The sequence below is a fragment of the Poecilia latipinna genome, unplaced genomic scaffold, assembly GCF_001443285.1.
Source record: "Poecilia latipinna isolate Pla-1442-1.1 unplaced genomic scaffold, P_latipinna-1.0 Scaffold2647, whole genome shotgun sequence".
NCBI classification, from domain to species: Eukaryota; Metazoa; Chordata; class Actinopteri; order Cyprinodontiformes; family Poeciliidae; genus Poecilia; species Poecilia latipinna.
The window spans coordinates 13123-30145 of record NW_015115263.1 but is presented as its reverse complement, the minus strand read 5'-3'; the positions used below and the strand labels follow the sequence as shown (position 1 = coordinate 30145).

At 38.5% G+C, this 17023-nt stretch overlaps 2 protein-coding genes across 2 annotated transcripts in view; one reads left to right on the top strand and one right to left on the bottom strand.

Moving 5' to 3' along the window:
- Positions 1-5: 5 nt before the first annotated feature.
- LOC106938629 (uncharacterized) lies at positions 6-5809 on the top strand (the record flags this gene model as incomplete). Its single annotated transcript, XM_015020748.1, has 5 exons — positions 6-276; positions 1729-2019; positions 4580-4674; positions 4749-4802; positions 4981-5809. Coding segments are annotated over 5 exons (729 nt in total), but the record flags the coding sequence as incomplete, so codon positions are not given.
- Positions 5810-9100: 3291 nt separating this feature from the next.
- Positions 9101-17023, bottom strand: part of chrnd (cholinergic receptor, nicotinic, delta (muscle)) — a 13767-nt gene continuing 5844 nt past the window's right edge. Inside the window, exons 2-12 of the mRNA XM_015020750.1 lie at positions 16621-16766; positions 15473-15517; positions 15294-15403; positions 14678-14833; positions 14502-14611; positions 13208-13408; positions 12129-12240; positions 11155-11269; positions 10067-10277; positions 9875-9993; positions 9101-9480 (exon numbers count right to left, since the gene is read on the bottom strand). Of these exons, the coding sequence (XP_014876236.1) occupies positions 9298-9480; positions 9875-9993; positions 10067-10277; positions 11155-11269; positions 12129-12240; positions 13208-13408; positions 14502-14611; positions 14678-14833; positions 15294-15403; positions 15473-15517; positions 16621-16766 (1508 nt within the window). The 3' untranslated portion in view covers positions 9101-9297. The remainder of the gene's footprint in view (positions 9481-9874; positions 9994-10066; positions 10278-11154; positions 11270-12128; positions 12241-13207; positions 13409-14501; positions 14612-14677; positions 14834-15293; positions 15404-15472; positions 15518-16620; positions 16767-17023) is intronic.

The window sequence follows — 17023 nt, the reverse complement described above, 5'->3', positions numbered from 1 at the left end:
TTCTGTTTGCAGCTCCAGTCTCTGACATCAGGATCCATCAGGATGGAAACAGGATCACCTGCAGCTCAGAGGGGATCTACCCTCAACCTGAACTCACCTGGTCCACTGAGCCTCCATCCAACACGACTCTGAATGAAACAACCAGGATCCAGAAAACTGAAGATCAGCTTTATGACATCAGCAGCTCTCTGACGGGTCCAGATGGTCCAGATCTGAACTACAGCTGCAGCATCAGAACCAGGAGGAACCAGAGGAGAGCAACGTTCAGGGAACTATGTGAGTAAAATTCACTCTGCAAAAACACAAAATATTACCAAATATTTATGAAATATCTAAAAAAAAACTAACATGCAAGTAACTTTTCAGTGATATTTATAGGTACCTGATTTAACACAATAATTCCTTAATGTTGCTAAAAACAAGAACTAGATCTACTGGAAGATTATTTTAGTTTTTCCAATATTATCAATCAAGTTTATTTGTATGACATGTCAGCAGCAAAATGGTTCAAGGTGCTTTATACCATAAAAACACAAAGCTACAAAGTTTTACAGTCAACAAGTGAATAAACATTAGATGAGTTCCTCACATTGAATATGTTGCTTAATGTTTCATTCACTATTAGTCTGAAGCAGCTCTAACAAGGAGCTCAGTGTTTCAGCTCTTTTGCAGTTTTCTGGAAGTTTGTTCCAGATTTGTGTTGCATAGAAGCTGAATGCTAAGTGAAATAATTTGCCAATCAATCTAGCACATTTGAACAAAGAAGTTCAAAGTGTTTGAATCAATAAAGTCATAAAAACATCAGTCACTGATTGAGAAACTTTAGTTGAGCAGAGCTAGACCTTGTTCATCACAATGAAATAATTATCGACTTTAAATAAGCTCTGATATCTTGTTGAATTATTAATTGTAATTTAGTTTTGTCTTATTTAAAGTTTGCTAAAATATTTACAGTAGAAACTATAATAAAATTCTTGGTCAGATTTTGTGTTTTTCTTTCTGTTTCCTCTGATTTCCAGCTTCTCTTCAGCGAAACTAAAACCGTTTATCTTTAAAGCAGAGACAGAGATTGGAGAGCTTCACTTTCGCACAATGCATCACTAATAAAAACATCAATGTGAGCCTGAAACGTCAGTTTGCTGAGCCAGTCTGGTTGAGTTCTGCTCTGTGTCGGATCCGATCTGCTGGGTTTTTCTGGCTGCAGCAGCAAAGAATGAACATTTTGTTTTTCCTGCTTCTGCCTCTGCAAAGCGACTCCAGGGAAACGGTGATGGGATTTTCTGGATGAGCAGAAAGCGAAGGATTCACTGCTGACTTCCTCTGCCTGGAAACGCTGAGCTGGCAGCGATGATGGGCTTGGTTGGCAGGGAGACTGCATGATTCTACGTTTTCTGGACTTTAGATTCATCAGGACGGCATTCTGTACTAATAATCAATTTAAGCTGTAACAAGAGAAATGAGAATTTCACCCAAAGAAGAAGAAGAAGGTTGGAAAAACATTCCTCTGCCTTCTGATTCTGCAGCAGGACTTGAAATTAGATTTCCATGCAGTTTCTCTCTGATCCGACTGGATTTGAGCTGTTTTAGTAAGAAGTCTGAGCAGAAACATGTAAACCTGGTAGAGGTGGTTCTATGAAATATTCACTCAATGAGGCTGAACATAAATGCACGCCACACTTTTCAGATATTTCCTGTGCCTTTCAGTGTGTTTTTCCTGTCCGACTCCAGCTGCCAGTGTTCGGGGCGGCGTTTCAACGATCCCCTGCTCGGCTCCAAACTCCTCCCTCCAGAACTTCTCTGTCAGCTGGAGGTTCAACCACAGCCAGGTCATCGACACCCAGGCAGCCGGCTCCGCCTTCACGGCTTCAGACGGGTGGAGGAAACGGGTGGAGGGCGTCTCGGCGTCCGGCAGCCTCGCGCTGCGCGGCCTGTCCTCCAATCAGGACGGAGTTTACAGCTGTGAGCTCAGCGATGAAGAGCAGACGCTCATCACCAACATCCTGCTGAAAACACAGGAAGGTCAGATCAAAACCAGAAACTTATTCAGGTTCAAGATGAAAGAGGAGAAAATCATGAATCAGCTTCATTTTTATGTTTTTGTTTCATCTGATGAGAAATAAAACTCCTAAACCAGGAAGTCCAAACCTTCTGCACTGTGGACAAAATCAATAATTAAAATGCTACATAATTTTATTATAAATTAATCATTTTTGTGATTTAGTCATGGAATATGTTCATGAAGTGAAATAGAAAAGAATAATTTATGTCAGGTTTTGAAAACTAATGTTTCTTTAACTAAAAAAACTCCTCCCAAGGGCCACACATGGCCCCTGGACCGCAGTTTGGACACGCCTGTCCTAAACTGTGAAGAAAATAAAACAGTTTAACATTTTCTATCATTGTTATCTAATTTGTTGTCTGGATGCTTGTGCCTGCAGTCTCTGACACTCTGATGTCTAAAACAGGTCAGACGCTTTGTGTCTCAGGCAGATTTACCTGAACAGGTGAAGGTGAGTAAAAATGCTTCTGCTGGTGCAAACAGCCACCTCTGGGCTCTACTGCGGTGGAGGAAAGTTCTCTGGAAGGACGAATCACGCCTCTGGGTCTGGTGATCTGACAGAGCAGTCTGGGTTGGATGGGTGTCAAAGTGGAAAGTTTGGTGGAGGGAAGATCTTGCTGTGGGGCTGTTCTGTAGGAGTTGTTCCACATTTTGGATAAATTCACTGCGAACTGAGCTGCGGCGCCATGGAGACGGCTCCTTCCTGTCCCAGATTTAGGCTACGTTCATGGAGGATGCGACCGTTTCACCGCTTCCATATGCAGAGCTGAATCTAATCGTTTCAAACCGTCTGCAGTCTGAACCATCATATCACATTTTGTCAGACTTTTACATCAGTAATGTGAAACACGGGTCATAAATCAGGATGTAAACAATATCTGAAAATTATAATTATGAAATTCTGAAGCAGTCTGAGTCAGTGAAGGCATCACCACTGCTCTTCTTTCTGACTCCACATCCAGTCAGTCTCTACAGGAGCTGCAGCTGAAGGCCGATGCTGTTAACCTTCCTCTGATCAGCTTCCTTCTTGATCTGTTGTCAAACTTTAAAAACAATCCATAAACGTCTCCTTACATGAACAGAGCGCTGCTCTGTGGCGTCAGCGTTCTTCTGTGGATCGCTTTGGGTCGTAAACCGTTGCTGATTTGATTGGTAGCTTCAACAATCATGGAGAAAAAAAATCAGATTTCAGCAACAAATCAGAATCAGTTTATTTGGAGAGGCAGAAGTTACCTGATCTGGCCGCTGGCCTCGCTCGGCCTTCTCGTCCAACATCAGTGTCTGACCTCAAGAATGCTTCAATATTCCCATGAATATCCTCCTAATCCCGGTTTTCCCAGAGGAGTTGGAGGTTCTGCAGGTGTTTTCTCTCCTCGCTGTGTTTTAAAGATGCTGCCAGTTTGTTTAAGGCAAGGCAAGGCAATTTTATTTATATAGCACCTTTCAGTCAAAGACAATTCAAAGTGCTTTTACAGAGAAACAATACCAATCAGACAAGTAACAAAATAAAAAAAATTCAAGAATAGGCAACTTCAAATAGAAATGTTTTTAACCTTGTTTTAAATAAACTCAAAGTTGGGGCAGACTTGCAGTGAGCCGGAAGCTTATTCCAGAGGGCTGGAGCATAAAAACTAAAAGCTGCTTCCCCGTATTTTGTTCTGACTCTCGGAATGACTAATAGGTTTGACTCAGTTGATCTTAAAGGTCTGGGAGGTATGTAGGGCTGAAGAAGATCCGTAATATAATCTGGGGTTTTGTTATGTAGAGTTTTATACACCAATAAAGAGATTTTAAATTCTATTCTTTTAGCAACTGGGAGCCAGTTCAACGATCTCAGAACTGGACTGATATGTTGATCCCTTTTTGTATTAGTCAGGACTCTTGCAGCTGCATTCTGAAGAAGCTGCAGCTGTTTTATTGCTTTTTTTGATAATCCAGTAAAAATGGCATTACAGTAATCGAGCCTGCTAAAGACAAAGGCATGAATTAGTTTTTCAGAATCTTGTAGGGACATCAATCATCTAATTTTGGAAATATTTTTTAAATGATAATATGCAGTTTTTATGAAAGATTTGATGTGGCTGTCAAAGTTTAAATCTGGATCCATCATCACTCCCAAATTTTTGGCTTTATCAGAACATTTTAAGCCAATCGATTGAAGGTGGGTGATCATTTGTAATCTATGCTCTTTTGGTCCAAACACTAGCACTTCAGTTTTGTTTATATTTAATTGGAGGAAATTTTGGCACATCCAGACATTAATCTGCTCGATGCATTTAGTAAGTATATGTACCTAACTGTAGTCCCCTGGCGATAGACTAATATATAACTGTGTGTCATCTGCATAATTATGATCATCTATATTATTTTGTTGTATAATTTGAAGTAGTGGAATCATGTAAATATTAAAGAAAAGTGGCCCCAAGATGGAACCTTGGGGAACTCCACAAATAATGTCAATAAGCTTAGATTTAAAATTGCCTATGGACACTGAGACTGTTTAGACTGTTTGTGTTTCAGGAGGTCACAGCGGGGTCACAGTAATCGTCTCCTGTCTGCTGACAATCATCCTGTTAGCTGCGCTGCTCATAGCCTCCCTGATGGTCTATAAAAAGGTGAGAAACATTCACATTTCAGCTGCTGGTTGGAGTCGCTGCTTCCTGTTCTGACCCACATGTGTCTGATCCAGAACCACCAGAACCTCCAGATGGAGACGCTGCAAAATGCCAGCAGACGACATGAGGTCAGAGTTCAACCTTCTGGTCTGTTCTAGTCACAGTTTCACCAAAAATCTGAAACTTACAGCAAATTTGTGGAAAATTCTAAATCCTTAAATAATATTTGATCACAGGAATAAAATCAGCAGCATCAGGAGGTTTCTGCTGGACTAACATCTGTAACATCCTGTTTTACTCTGATAGGTTCACACAGCAGTTTAAAAGCGAAGCGTCACCACAGAAGAAGAAGCTTCTCTGCAGAACGGCTTCATCAAACTGAACTAAACCGCTTCAGTTAAAACACCATCAAAAGAGCTGAATTTTATTTTTGCCTTTAGTCATGAACAACTGTTATTTTCCTTTTCTTAATAAAAAATATGAATTTAGTTTTAAAACTTCTGAGTTTTGCTCAGAAGTTTGATCACAGAAATTTACTCCGGTGTGATTTTATTTTATTTATCTGCAGTGACCTTAGAGCTGCTCTCCAACTTTCCTAAAGGTTTTCTTTGCACTAATTCAATGTTACCATGAAACTAAAACTTTCTGTTGTTAAACTATGATGTCACCATATTAACGATAACGTTTGTATTTGTGCGGCTTTAATCTGTTTCTAAATGCAAACAGAAATATGTTCAATGTTCTTCATGAGTTTTTGTAGTTTTATAAAATATATTTTTACTCACTTTGTTTGCTGATGTTTCCTGAGAATAGCAACATTTACTCAAATGTTGCCAAACCAGAAATTGTCTGTCGGTTTTAAAGACATTAGAATAAACCAAACTGCTGCTGAGTTCATGTGGCTTTTTACTGACTCAGCAGGATCAGTGAATTATTTCTACCCAACAGCTCTCTGCTCTTTGGAAAACTAAAATAGTCATTGATAATATTGAATTATGTATGGATTGTATGGATGTTTTATGCATTTCTCATTCAGTTGTATATTTATGATGTTTTGCCTATAGATGGAAATGTTCAATAATATTCATTAAAATGGGACAATAGAAGGTTTTTGGTCTTTTGTTGTAGTACTCGATGTTTTCTGTGGTTTCTTTATATAATCATTAAAGTCCAAACATCTGGATAATACAGGATATTGTTTTCATATGTGGAATTAAATACAGCCAGAAAAGTCCGGAATAATTAATCCGACATGACATGACGTCCACGGCAGATGGCGCTGTTTCCTCGTGATTTATGGTGTTTTTTATTGCAGTACATAAGAAGCTGAACTCATACATACGCAGGATGAGTTGGCGAAGCAGGAGCGGCGGTGCCGCCATATTGTGAGTGGCAGTATGATGGAAACGCGTTTAAAAAGCGGTGGGAGCCTCATGGAGGCGGGTTTAGGTCCAGCTGTTTCTGTTCCCTCACTGTGAGACTTTAGCAGCTCTTCTGTTTCACAATAAAACAAAAAAAAAGTTGTTTGATTTTTTCATCAGTTAATTATACATGTAATTGTTATTTAGAAGAAACTGCCACTCACAATATGGCGGTCGCGCTGACGTAACGGGCAGAGGGGCGTCTACTGTGATGTCTGGTTCGGGTGGAGCAGAACAACTCAGCCAGCAAAATGTTTAACGTGGAATCATTCGCCGCCGCCATGGATGAAGTCTGTGAGTATCACCGTCTGTTTCTAATTATTTCTCCCCAAATGACGCCCTGACCGGAGGAGGCTACTGAGGCTGCGCAGAGCAGCGCCTGTCCAAAGTGTTGAATAAAGACCTGATGGGAGCTGGAGACAGGGGACACTTTGTCTCACTTTGTGTTTCCTCCAGATGTCTTCATGCTCCTGCTCATCCTGGCTGTGGTGTTTGTTGTTCTTTTAATTATTGGGCTGATAGTTCTGCTGTACTGCACGTATTTAAAGGTTAGTCAAAAACATTACTTTTTATTATTGTTGTTTTTTTTTTTTACATTATAATCATGACTCTGATGTGTTTTGGACACAGAGTAGAGGACCGCAGCCCGGTCAGCCTTTCTGGTAAGAATAACAGATCAAATCAACGTTAAGTTTTCTCTCTCGTTGAGTCACGCTTGTTTGTGACCTTCTTTAAATTCCCTTCAGTTGTTGCTGCAGGAAAACCCAGCAGGAGGCCGTCTCTGAGCTTCCACCAACATATGTCCTGTTCCCGCTCAACCCCGCCGGCGGCGTCCTGGAGGACAGCCTGTCCTGTCCTGGCACCCAGTGGGTGATATATCCCGGACGAGCCCCCAGGGACCAGATGTTAGGACCAGATGCCAGGATGTTGGAGGTTTCAGCATGCGGACCAGCTCCATATTTTACTGCCACCATCTGAGGCGTCTCAAACTGAGGAATTTAAAAACTGCAATCTGACTTTCTATGTTGCTTCTGGAATGATGGCTTCTTCATCGCTGAGTGTTGATTGTGGCCAAACAAATCCTCTGTATGCTGCCAAAGAGACACTTGCTGCTGTAGTCAATCAAAATGTTTGCCTAAACACGCCTTGCCTGAGTGCCTCTGGGCAAGGCAGCTAACCCTACGTTGCCTTTCTATCTGGGTTTTTCTACGTTAAAGTCAAAAACAAAAAGAAAGTAAAATAAATCAATAAAAGCTCTAAATTAATGTAACATTCACATCCAGGATCAGTGAAAGGAAACTTCACAGCAAACCTGTTCCAAACATTTACACAAATTACAATATTCTGATTTATAAATAGGTTTTTCGTTTCTACTGATTTTATATTTTATATTCTCAGGATCATTAATGTTGTTTACCAACTTTATTTAACTTTATTTCTGCCACTGTAGTCACTGTGAGGACACCTGACTCACTTTAGAGCATCTTTCACTTTTCTTATGCACCTTATTTATTTTAGCACCAGATGTGGATTTGCACTGGATTCACTTTTGCACTGGATTCTACTTTGCACCGTGTTACTGTGAGTTTTCTTGGTAACTTTATTTCACATCTGAACTGTTAATATATTTAACAGATATTCAGGGATTTGCTGCTCAGCTTTATTGCTAACTTTCATCAGATGGAAATTTATATTTCTAATTTGTCTGTCTTTTATTACAATATAACTTTTTGTGAGTCCTAGTTTATTTATCTTTACTGCATATTCTGTTTTTACATTTCTTCCTTAAATATCTTTTACCTGGTAGCACATGTTTATTTAATAGTTTTGTTCTTATTACGTATTTATTAAAACATTAATTTATCAGATTTTAATGTTTTTTTGTTTTTACTGCTTTTTATTTACAAGTTGATTTAAAACAGAAAACAAAAGATTTTCTCTGTTAATATTAAAGTTACAGTTTGATTCACTGCATCGTTTGACTTTAGAGAAACTCATGAAAAATTATTATTATTAGATTTAATATAATTATATTTTATTCTGCATTGAGATGTGGAATCAGAAGTTTTAGCCCTTTAACTAACTAACTAACTAACTAACTAACTAACTAACTAACTAACTAACTAACTAACTAACTAACTGTGTTTCCTGTTTCCAACAGCTCTGATCCTCGTTTTCAGTGAAAAATCTTTCCTTTTCTCAGATTTAATATAATAAACTTATGAACTCATGATTATAACTTTTCAATCAAAACAATAAAAGAAAAATCCATAAAAAAATCTAAATATGGCTTCATGCTTTAATCTGGTTTTATTGTTTAGAAAATACAGGATGAAATGAACTTTGTTACACATTTAAAACACAAAACATGCAGTGGTTTTATTTTCCTTTGGAAGTTTTGAGTGATTATTATTAATCATCAATCAAACCAAATAAAGAAAAATCAGTTTAGAAAATTAAAGCAAGAAAATAAACAATGGCTTCATGTTTTTATTTGGTTTTATTGCTCTTTACAAAATAAAGGATAAAATAGAATATTATACATTTAAAGCAAAAACCATGCAGTAGTTTAATTTCCCTGTGATTTCATTGTGATTATTATTAATAACCACCTGATTCCCTGAACATTTTGATTTATGAATCTGTTTATAGAAACTGAAGAACATCTGAAGTCAAATGAAGTATTTTGGGTGATAATCAGATTTTTGTTTTTATTTAGGATTTCATGTGATTTTTAAGGCAAACAGAGAAAATCAGCAGCACTTTTTTGATCTGTTTGGATTTTTTAACACTTCAAGACTTTTGAAGTTTTTTATTATTATTATTGAAAACAAAAAACAACTTCATTAATTATAGCTGGCATTTAAGAAGTTGAAAATTCAGGAAATAAAACATAAAACTTTATCAGAAACAATTTTTTTGTCTGTCAAAAAAACTTTTTCTCAATTTTCTAAAATAATCTTTTTTTACATAAATAATAAAATGCCATTTATATTGTTCTGTTTGGTGAATGCAAAAGTAAATGATGGCATTCATTAAAAAATAAAACTGATCTTGCTGTGCATTATTTCTAGGTAATTTAAATAAAACTGATGTTTTGGAGACACAAACTGAACTCAAAGTACAGAAACCAGATATAAAATATTCACTTCAACCTCAGAAACTCAGAATGAGTGAAACCGGAACCGGGTGTCGGGTCGGGTCACAGCAGGCGCGGGTTGTCCTCGCTGTAGTCGTGAGGGTCTCCCTGGAAGGGCAGGCGGGGCGGGTGGTTACAGATCCCCATGAGGAAGATGATGACGGTGCCGAAGGTCATCACCGGGGTGATGAGGAAGAGGCAGAGCCGGTCCACCGTGCGGGCGATGCCGCTCCAGTTGTCCTTCTCCTGCAAACACAGAACATCTGGATCTAGACTCTACTGCTGCGGCGGACATAGATCTATGATCCTAGATCACCTCAGCTCTAGGAGGAGACGGAAACCTGACCTACCTAAACAGACCCGTTTAGGGCCAAAATGGGAAATTAACTCAAAAATAACCCTAAATAAATAAAAAACAAGTTTCAGGAAAAGAAGCTCCAGGCAGTGGTGCTAACGCGCTAACAGCTAAACTAATGTTTATACAAATTTCTAGTATTTTTGATAACTTTGAAAATGTTTTTCCAGATAAATCCTGAAGCTCTAATTTTCTCGGCTGTTTTGTAGCTTTCAGTTGAATAAAGTTCTTCATCAGTGTTGAAGTTTTGAGTAGTTGTTTCCTCAGACGTCCGTCTCCTCTCACCTCGTTGTAGTCGTTCTTGTTGTGCATGTGTTGGACGATGTAGTTCGCTCCGTCCACCGCCGGCTTGATCTCTCCGTACAGCTGATCCATCGCTCCGTCGCTTTCCACCGGCTTCAACACTGAACACACACAGCCTGTCGGTGCTGACCGACCTCACGGTTCTGGTTCTGGTTCTGGTTCTGTCTGGCCTACCTGAGGCGGGCGTGGGCCGTTTGGACAGCCCGTGTCTCTCTGACTGCCTCTCAAACATCAGCTCGCTGCGGGACTTGATGCTGTAATATTCCTCCGCTGCAGCGATGTATCCCACCGAGCTGGATCGCCGTGGCAACGCTCCGTCCCACGGCGGCTCGTCGTCCGCCGGGTGGGACATGTGGAGGATCCGGGGCAGCCGCTCCAGGAAAAACTGGACAAAAGGTTGATTAATATTCATTTAATGTTAAAATAGGAATGAAGAGACTTTAAAATGCTGTAGCTAGTTTATAATCACTGAACAGAACCAGAACCAAACATGGAGAAGCTTCAGCTTCTATGCTCCATAAATCTGGAACAAACTGCAGTTCATCCTAAAAGTTCAGCAAAAACACAAAATCTCACCAAATATTTTTAGTGAAAATAACTTAGTTTAAAATAAACTTTTGAGCAAGATATAGATGTTTGTCTTAAGTCAACAGTTCTTTAATAATAATGATTAAATCCACTAACAGATTATTTCACTTATGCATCAAAAATCTGGAACAAACTTCCAGAAAACTGAAAAACAGTCGAAACACTGACCTCCTTTAAATCAAGGCTGAAAACCCACCTGGGCAAATTCACCTTAGAACCGTAATAAATGAACATTAACCAACATTTACTGATGATTTTAATGACAACAATCATCAAAATATAAAGTTTGTTTCTGACTCTATGATGTTTTTATGACGTTTTATTTTAGTGTTTTTCAAAAAAGGCCTTATTGCTTAAATGTGCAACACAAATAAACTGATAGATAACAAGATATTCTCCCATTTTATACGTTAAATAATCAACCAGTGGAAATAGGAGTTTTGTCTTTTCATCAATATTAATCAAATGAACTTGATTGATTTAGTTTTTCAGTTTTCTGACCATTTGTCCTCAATTTGTTCTCCTACTACTTTCCTCTGATGAACTTTAACTTCTCTGTCCTTTATTTCTTTCCGTCCTGTGTAAAGTTTCAGTTTGTCTGTCAGTGTGTGTGAAAGGTGTGTGTGAAATGAGAGCCATAAAACGTTAAATGTTGTGATTTTTCTGCTCTGCACCTTCTTGGTCCACTCAGACATGACGTGTGTGCTGGGCGTCCTGAAGTGCAGGTTGAGAACGACGACACAGTTCAACACCACGATGGTCACCAGAACCATGATGAACATCAAATATCTGAGGAAAAACATAATAAAGCCTGAAACACGGAAGAACATCAGTAAACCTCCATCAGACATTCAGCCTTTCCATGAATGTCTGTCTAGTTTCTACTGCAAATATCTGAACACGTTTGATATGAAACAAAACTAAATGAACTTTTCAGAAACATTTATGAGTTTAAGTTAATATTTCCTTAATATTGATGAAAAACAAAAGTTCTAGTTCTACTTGTAAATTATTTCATTTATAACATGGAAAATATTTTGTAATCAACAACAAGGCAGTTCAAAGAGCTTCACTTCAGAAACAGATGTTACATAATAATTGATCAAAACCATCAATACTTATCAATCATGTTGCTTAATGTTTCATTTATAAGGTGAATCTGCCCAGGTGGGATTTCAGCCTGGATTTAAAGGAGGTCAGTGTTTCGGCTGTTTTTCAGTTTCTTCCAGATTTTTGGTGCATAAGTGAAATAATCTGCTAGTGGATTTAATCATTATTATTAAAGAATTATTGACTTAAAACAAACCTCTATATCTTGCTCAAAAGTTACTTTTAAGTTAATTTTACTCATTTATTTGCACCAAAATCTAAACCACAAATACTCGGTAAAATTTTGTGTTTTAGAAGTGAAACCAGCATAAGAACCAAAAAGGCGAATTTAATGCTGCTGAGTCCAACTTAATCTTTGTTACAACTTTTACTGAAATTATTTTTATCCTACAACAAAAACTCCAGTTCACCCTGAAAGCTTAGGAAGTCTGGACTGAAAATACGTTAAAATATGTTTTAAAAAGTTATTTAAAGACAATCAGGAACTCTAAAGTGTTTGTTCCTGTAGATATTGAAAAATAAAATAGTTTTTTCCTACTTGACTATGAGGGGGACGGACATGGACGTCTCGGGCAGCCGCTGGGAAATCAGCAGCAAGAAGACAGACTGAGCCAGAAGGACGGAGATGGACAACGTCATCTTCTCCCCACCTAAAGGAAAAACACACAAAACTTCATCTTCATCTAAACACAAAACTTAAAAAAAAACCTGGGTTCAGCAGCATGAAACCAAAACTGTTTACAAGTTTGACAAGTTTTAACACTTTATTATGAAGGAGTTTAAATTAAGACAATCAGGGTTTTGTTATAAACATGAAGACTTTATGAATGTTTACAGCTGTTTTCATTCAGTAAATTATGACATTTTAATGCAAAGTTGTGTTGAAAGTTGCCTTAAAATCAATTAATTAATGATATTTACTGCAAATTTGTATACAAAGTGAATTTAAAAAGTGTCAACTTTGCTTTATGTGGTAAATAATGACATTTAATTGCAAAGTTGTATTAAAATGTGCATTAAAAGTATCAGTTATAAAAATATTTTAATGCAAAATGAATTAAAAGTTAAGTAAAAATCCATTAAAACTGTCAACTTTTGTAAATAATCTTATTTTAATGCAAATTACATGAAAACTTCCATTTAAAAAGTATCAACATTGCTTTACTCAGTAAATAAACACATTTAATTTAAAACTTGCATTAAAAGTCTATTAAAGTGTCATTACTTACCAAATTAGGCAAAGTTGATGCTTTAAACGCAGCTTTGCATTAAAATGTCATGTTTTATTGAATGACACTCCATAACAGTCATAAATATCCATGAAGACTCCTTCCTGTTCCTCACAGGAAGTCACATATACAGACCTTCAGAATAAAGTTTCATTTAATTATTAACAGATCTGTAAATCTTCCAGATTTGCAGGAGAGTCTTTCCTCTAAGTGACCTCTAAGTGACCTCTGAGTGACCTCTGAGTGACCTCTGAGTGACCTCTGAGTGACCTCTGAGTGACCTCTAAGTGACCTCTAAGTGACCTCTGAGTGACCTCTGAGTGACCTCTGAGTGACCTTCACAGTTTGTAAAGCAGCTGAGGGTCAGGCGGAGCGGCTGTGCACTGACTGTCAGCAGGCAGGTAGTAGACCAGCGAGGCCAGGAAGGAGATGAGCACACAGGGGATGATGATGTTGACGATGTAGAAGAGCGGCTTGCGTTTGATGACCAGGTAGAAGGTGATGTCCTGGTGCTTGTTGCTCTCCATGGGAATGTGCTTGTAGATGTTTTTCTTGGCCGGCCGGTGGATGATCTCCCACTCGCCGTTCTCTGCAGGCACAAACTTTACATCATCAGCTCCTAATTTACAGATTATTCTCAATCTAATCTCCATTTTGATTCCCATCTGAGTTCCTGCTGCAGTTTTTCAATAAATCTAAGATTTTAATTACATTTTGATAATGAGTTTGTCTGCCTTTCTCTGTGACAGAATATTTCTAATTTAATTGATATCAGAGGTTTAAAGAAAAAGTTGTGAATGTAAATGTGAAGATATTTTGGTTATTGAGTCAGATAAGATTCATGTTTTTCAGATGGTTAGCAAAGAAATTTGCGTTCTAGAATGTGAATTTCTTCAGAGACAAACTGTTGCATCCTCAGTGCACTAAGTAGCGTTATCACAGATCCTTCCTCTGTCGCTCAACATGTTCATGTTTTCATATCCAAGTTTTACCAAAAAGTAAAACCAAGTTTATCCAGAAACTTTTACTGAAAAGCCGACTTTGTTGTAACCAAATCAGCTTTTATTCTTTCTGAAACTTGGCTAAATATGCAAATGTTTTGAAACAAAGTCACGCAAATCCTGTTCTTAAACTGAAATAAATGTCTTAAAAATAGAAATATTTATTTTAATACAAGAAGATGCACAGTGGTGCAGTTGGTAGAGCTACTGCCTTGCAGCAAGAAGGTTCTGGGTTCGATTCCCGGCCCTGGTCTTTCTGCATGGAGTTTGTATGTTCTCCCTGTGCATGGTGGGTTTTCTCCCAAAGGTTAATTTGCCTCTCCAAGTTGCCCCTGTGTGTGTATGCATGGCTGTTTGTCTCTGTGTTGCCCTGCAACAGACTGGCGACCTGTCCAGGGCGACCTGACACAGTAAAGAAAATGGATGGATTTTAATACAACATGCAGAATTAAAGCAGTAGTATGTAATACATTTTCTACAAAAAGTGTCAAATTATATATATATATGAAAATATATATATATAAAAATCACTTTCAAGTTTTGGATCCATAATAAATATCGAGCTACTTTATTTGCCTGATTTTAGGTTGGGAGTTTTTGCCCTGCATTTTCGATTGAATCTAAATTTTTGCCTCGATGGCAGAAAGTTTGGACGCTCCAGTTGAAAGGATAAAAAGTTGCCTGTGAAGCTGGCCGGGTCGATGACGATCCACTCCACGGTGTGCTGGTGAGTTCCGTTCCCGTCTTCCTTCAGCAGCATCTTGATCTCTTTGGCGTTGTAGGTCAGGGAGCTGCAGAAACACACAGAGCGTTTACGTCTCCTGACCTGCAGGAGGCGCCGTTTCATCGCCACCTACCTGAATTTGAGCGTGCAGTTCTGCCAGTCGAAGGGGAAATAGTTGACGTTGATGGAGCAGGAGGAGCGGAAGATGGCGGGAGGCAGCCAGTAGCAGAGACCCGACTGGTCCACCAGGACGTTGCTGTAGTAGGCAACCTGGAACTGGGCGTCGTTACTAAACACAGGGAGCGATGACATCACGATGACATCACTGCAACCACATAAACTATTCATATCCCACAAGATGTGCTATTAAAAAATATGTACTATTTATTTTTTTAACAATATATCCAATGAGTTTTTGCATTTATGAAACAGAACATACCAATAATTAACCCTCAGAGGATAAAATGAAAAATAAAATAAAATTTTACTTGTCTAATTTCAAGTAACTAGAAACTAGACAAGAGTGGTATTCATCTATACTTTGAGTGTGCAGTTCTGCCACGTTCAAACTAATACTCTGTAGTAAAACAAGTTTGTCAAACAAAATGGCCGCCCTGCGCGTGCTGACATCACTCTGAACTGTGGAAACCCAAGGAGTGCATTGCTGAAAACCCAGCAATTTTACAGGAATGTAAAACATCAAAACTTTGTTTAATATTTGCCCTGATTTGTATAAAATATAGTTTTACTTGTTTTCCAGGACAATCTCTGGCAGCCACACCATGCTGGGCGGCAGGCGCAGCATCTCGATGCCGTCGAACTCGCTGGCGTTCCACGACAGCCGGTAGTCGGTCCATGCCTGCGTCACAGAAACGCAGATCAGACCGGAGGCTTGGTTTGATTAAAAATAAAAAACGTTCTAACGTACGTGATCGATCCACACGTTTGTCAGCAGCGTCTCGTCTACTTCTTTCTACAGAAGAAAAGATAAAAGTTACATCATGTCAGAAACACGGTAGTGGCAGCATCATGCTGCAGCTGCAGGACGGAGAGAACAGTTGCATGCCACACTTTTCAGATAGGGCTGCAACTAACGGTTATTTTAGTAATTGATTATTATGATTATTGATTGATTAATCAGATAAAAATTCTGCATGTTTTACAGATTTTTTTAACAGCTTCAACTTTTTTATCGAATATTTAAGATGCATCAGAAGATTCAAATAAACAAATAATTGAATTTCTTTCTGCAATAACAGAACTCCTTTAGTGCCATTACGTGTCAAACTCAAGGTCCGGGGGCCAAATCTGGCCCTCAGCAGCTTTTATTCTGGACTCAGCCTCTCATTTTTTGTGATTCCATGTTTGCAAAAATTCATCCAAAATCAACAGATCTCTGCTCTGTTTCACTTTAATTCATGACTTGGAGTTTTTTGCAAATTTTCTGCAAAATGGTCAAAAACTTTGGGTTTAAGTGACTGCTAACTCCTGCCTGCAGGTGGCGGTGTTTCTTACCTTACCACACTGCTGCCTCAGCCTCATATCAGCAGTGATCAATACACCGAGTTACAAGAAGTTATATTCATACATCAGCACAAATATTGTAAAAAGTAGCAAATATTTTTAAATCTGTGATTTTGAATGCAAAAAAATCACAAAACAATTTCTAAATCCTGATATGTGTTTTTAGCTATTTATTGATGGGTGAACAGTTTGTTAATGGTTTTCTCATCACATCCAATCGGTCCATGAAGATATTCATGACGTTTTTATGGCCCAAAATGAAAATGAGTTTGAATCTGAGCAGGAGAAGATAAATCTGCTACTTGGGGGATTTGGGGTAAAACCTTCTACAGACAAAGCTGCTTTAATTTTAAAACGCAAAATGCATGTGTGCAGCTTTGGCTTTATTGCTGCTCTGAGGATGTTATTTTCTTAGTCATTTGTAAAGTCTGCATATTCCAGTTAACCAAATCTGAATTAGTTGATTATTTCAGTAATTGTTTGATCTGGATTAATCGTTCCAGCCTTAATTTCAGGTGAACATGTTTTTCCAGGAACTGGCCGGTTTCCTACCAGAGAGATGAGGTTGGAGAGCGTCAGCGCCAGGTAAACGTCCACGACCTCCTGCTGCTTCTTCACGGGTCGCAGCTCCTTGTTGTATCCTTTCTCCAGGAACAGGTGGTTGATCAGACGCTCCTCCTCGTTCCGGCACAAACACTCTGACACGGAAACAGATTCAAGACCAGAACCTTAGCTTCATGAAGCTAACTGTGCACAAACACGCCAGGTGGCATTTAGGGAAACTCTTAACACTTTATTTTATTTTTTGTTTTTATTTATGAAGCACCTTTGACCTTAAGAGACAGAATGACCTTTAATGACCCTGACTAACAGAGTCTAGAAAGGAGAAACATTCTCTGTAGAAAGAGACTTGCAGCTCTGCAGCTCTGCAGCTCTGCAGCTCTGCAGCCCTGCA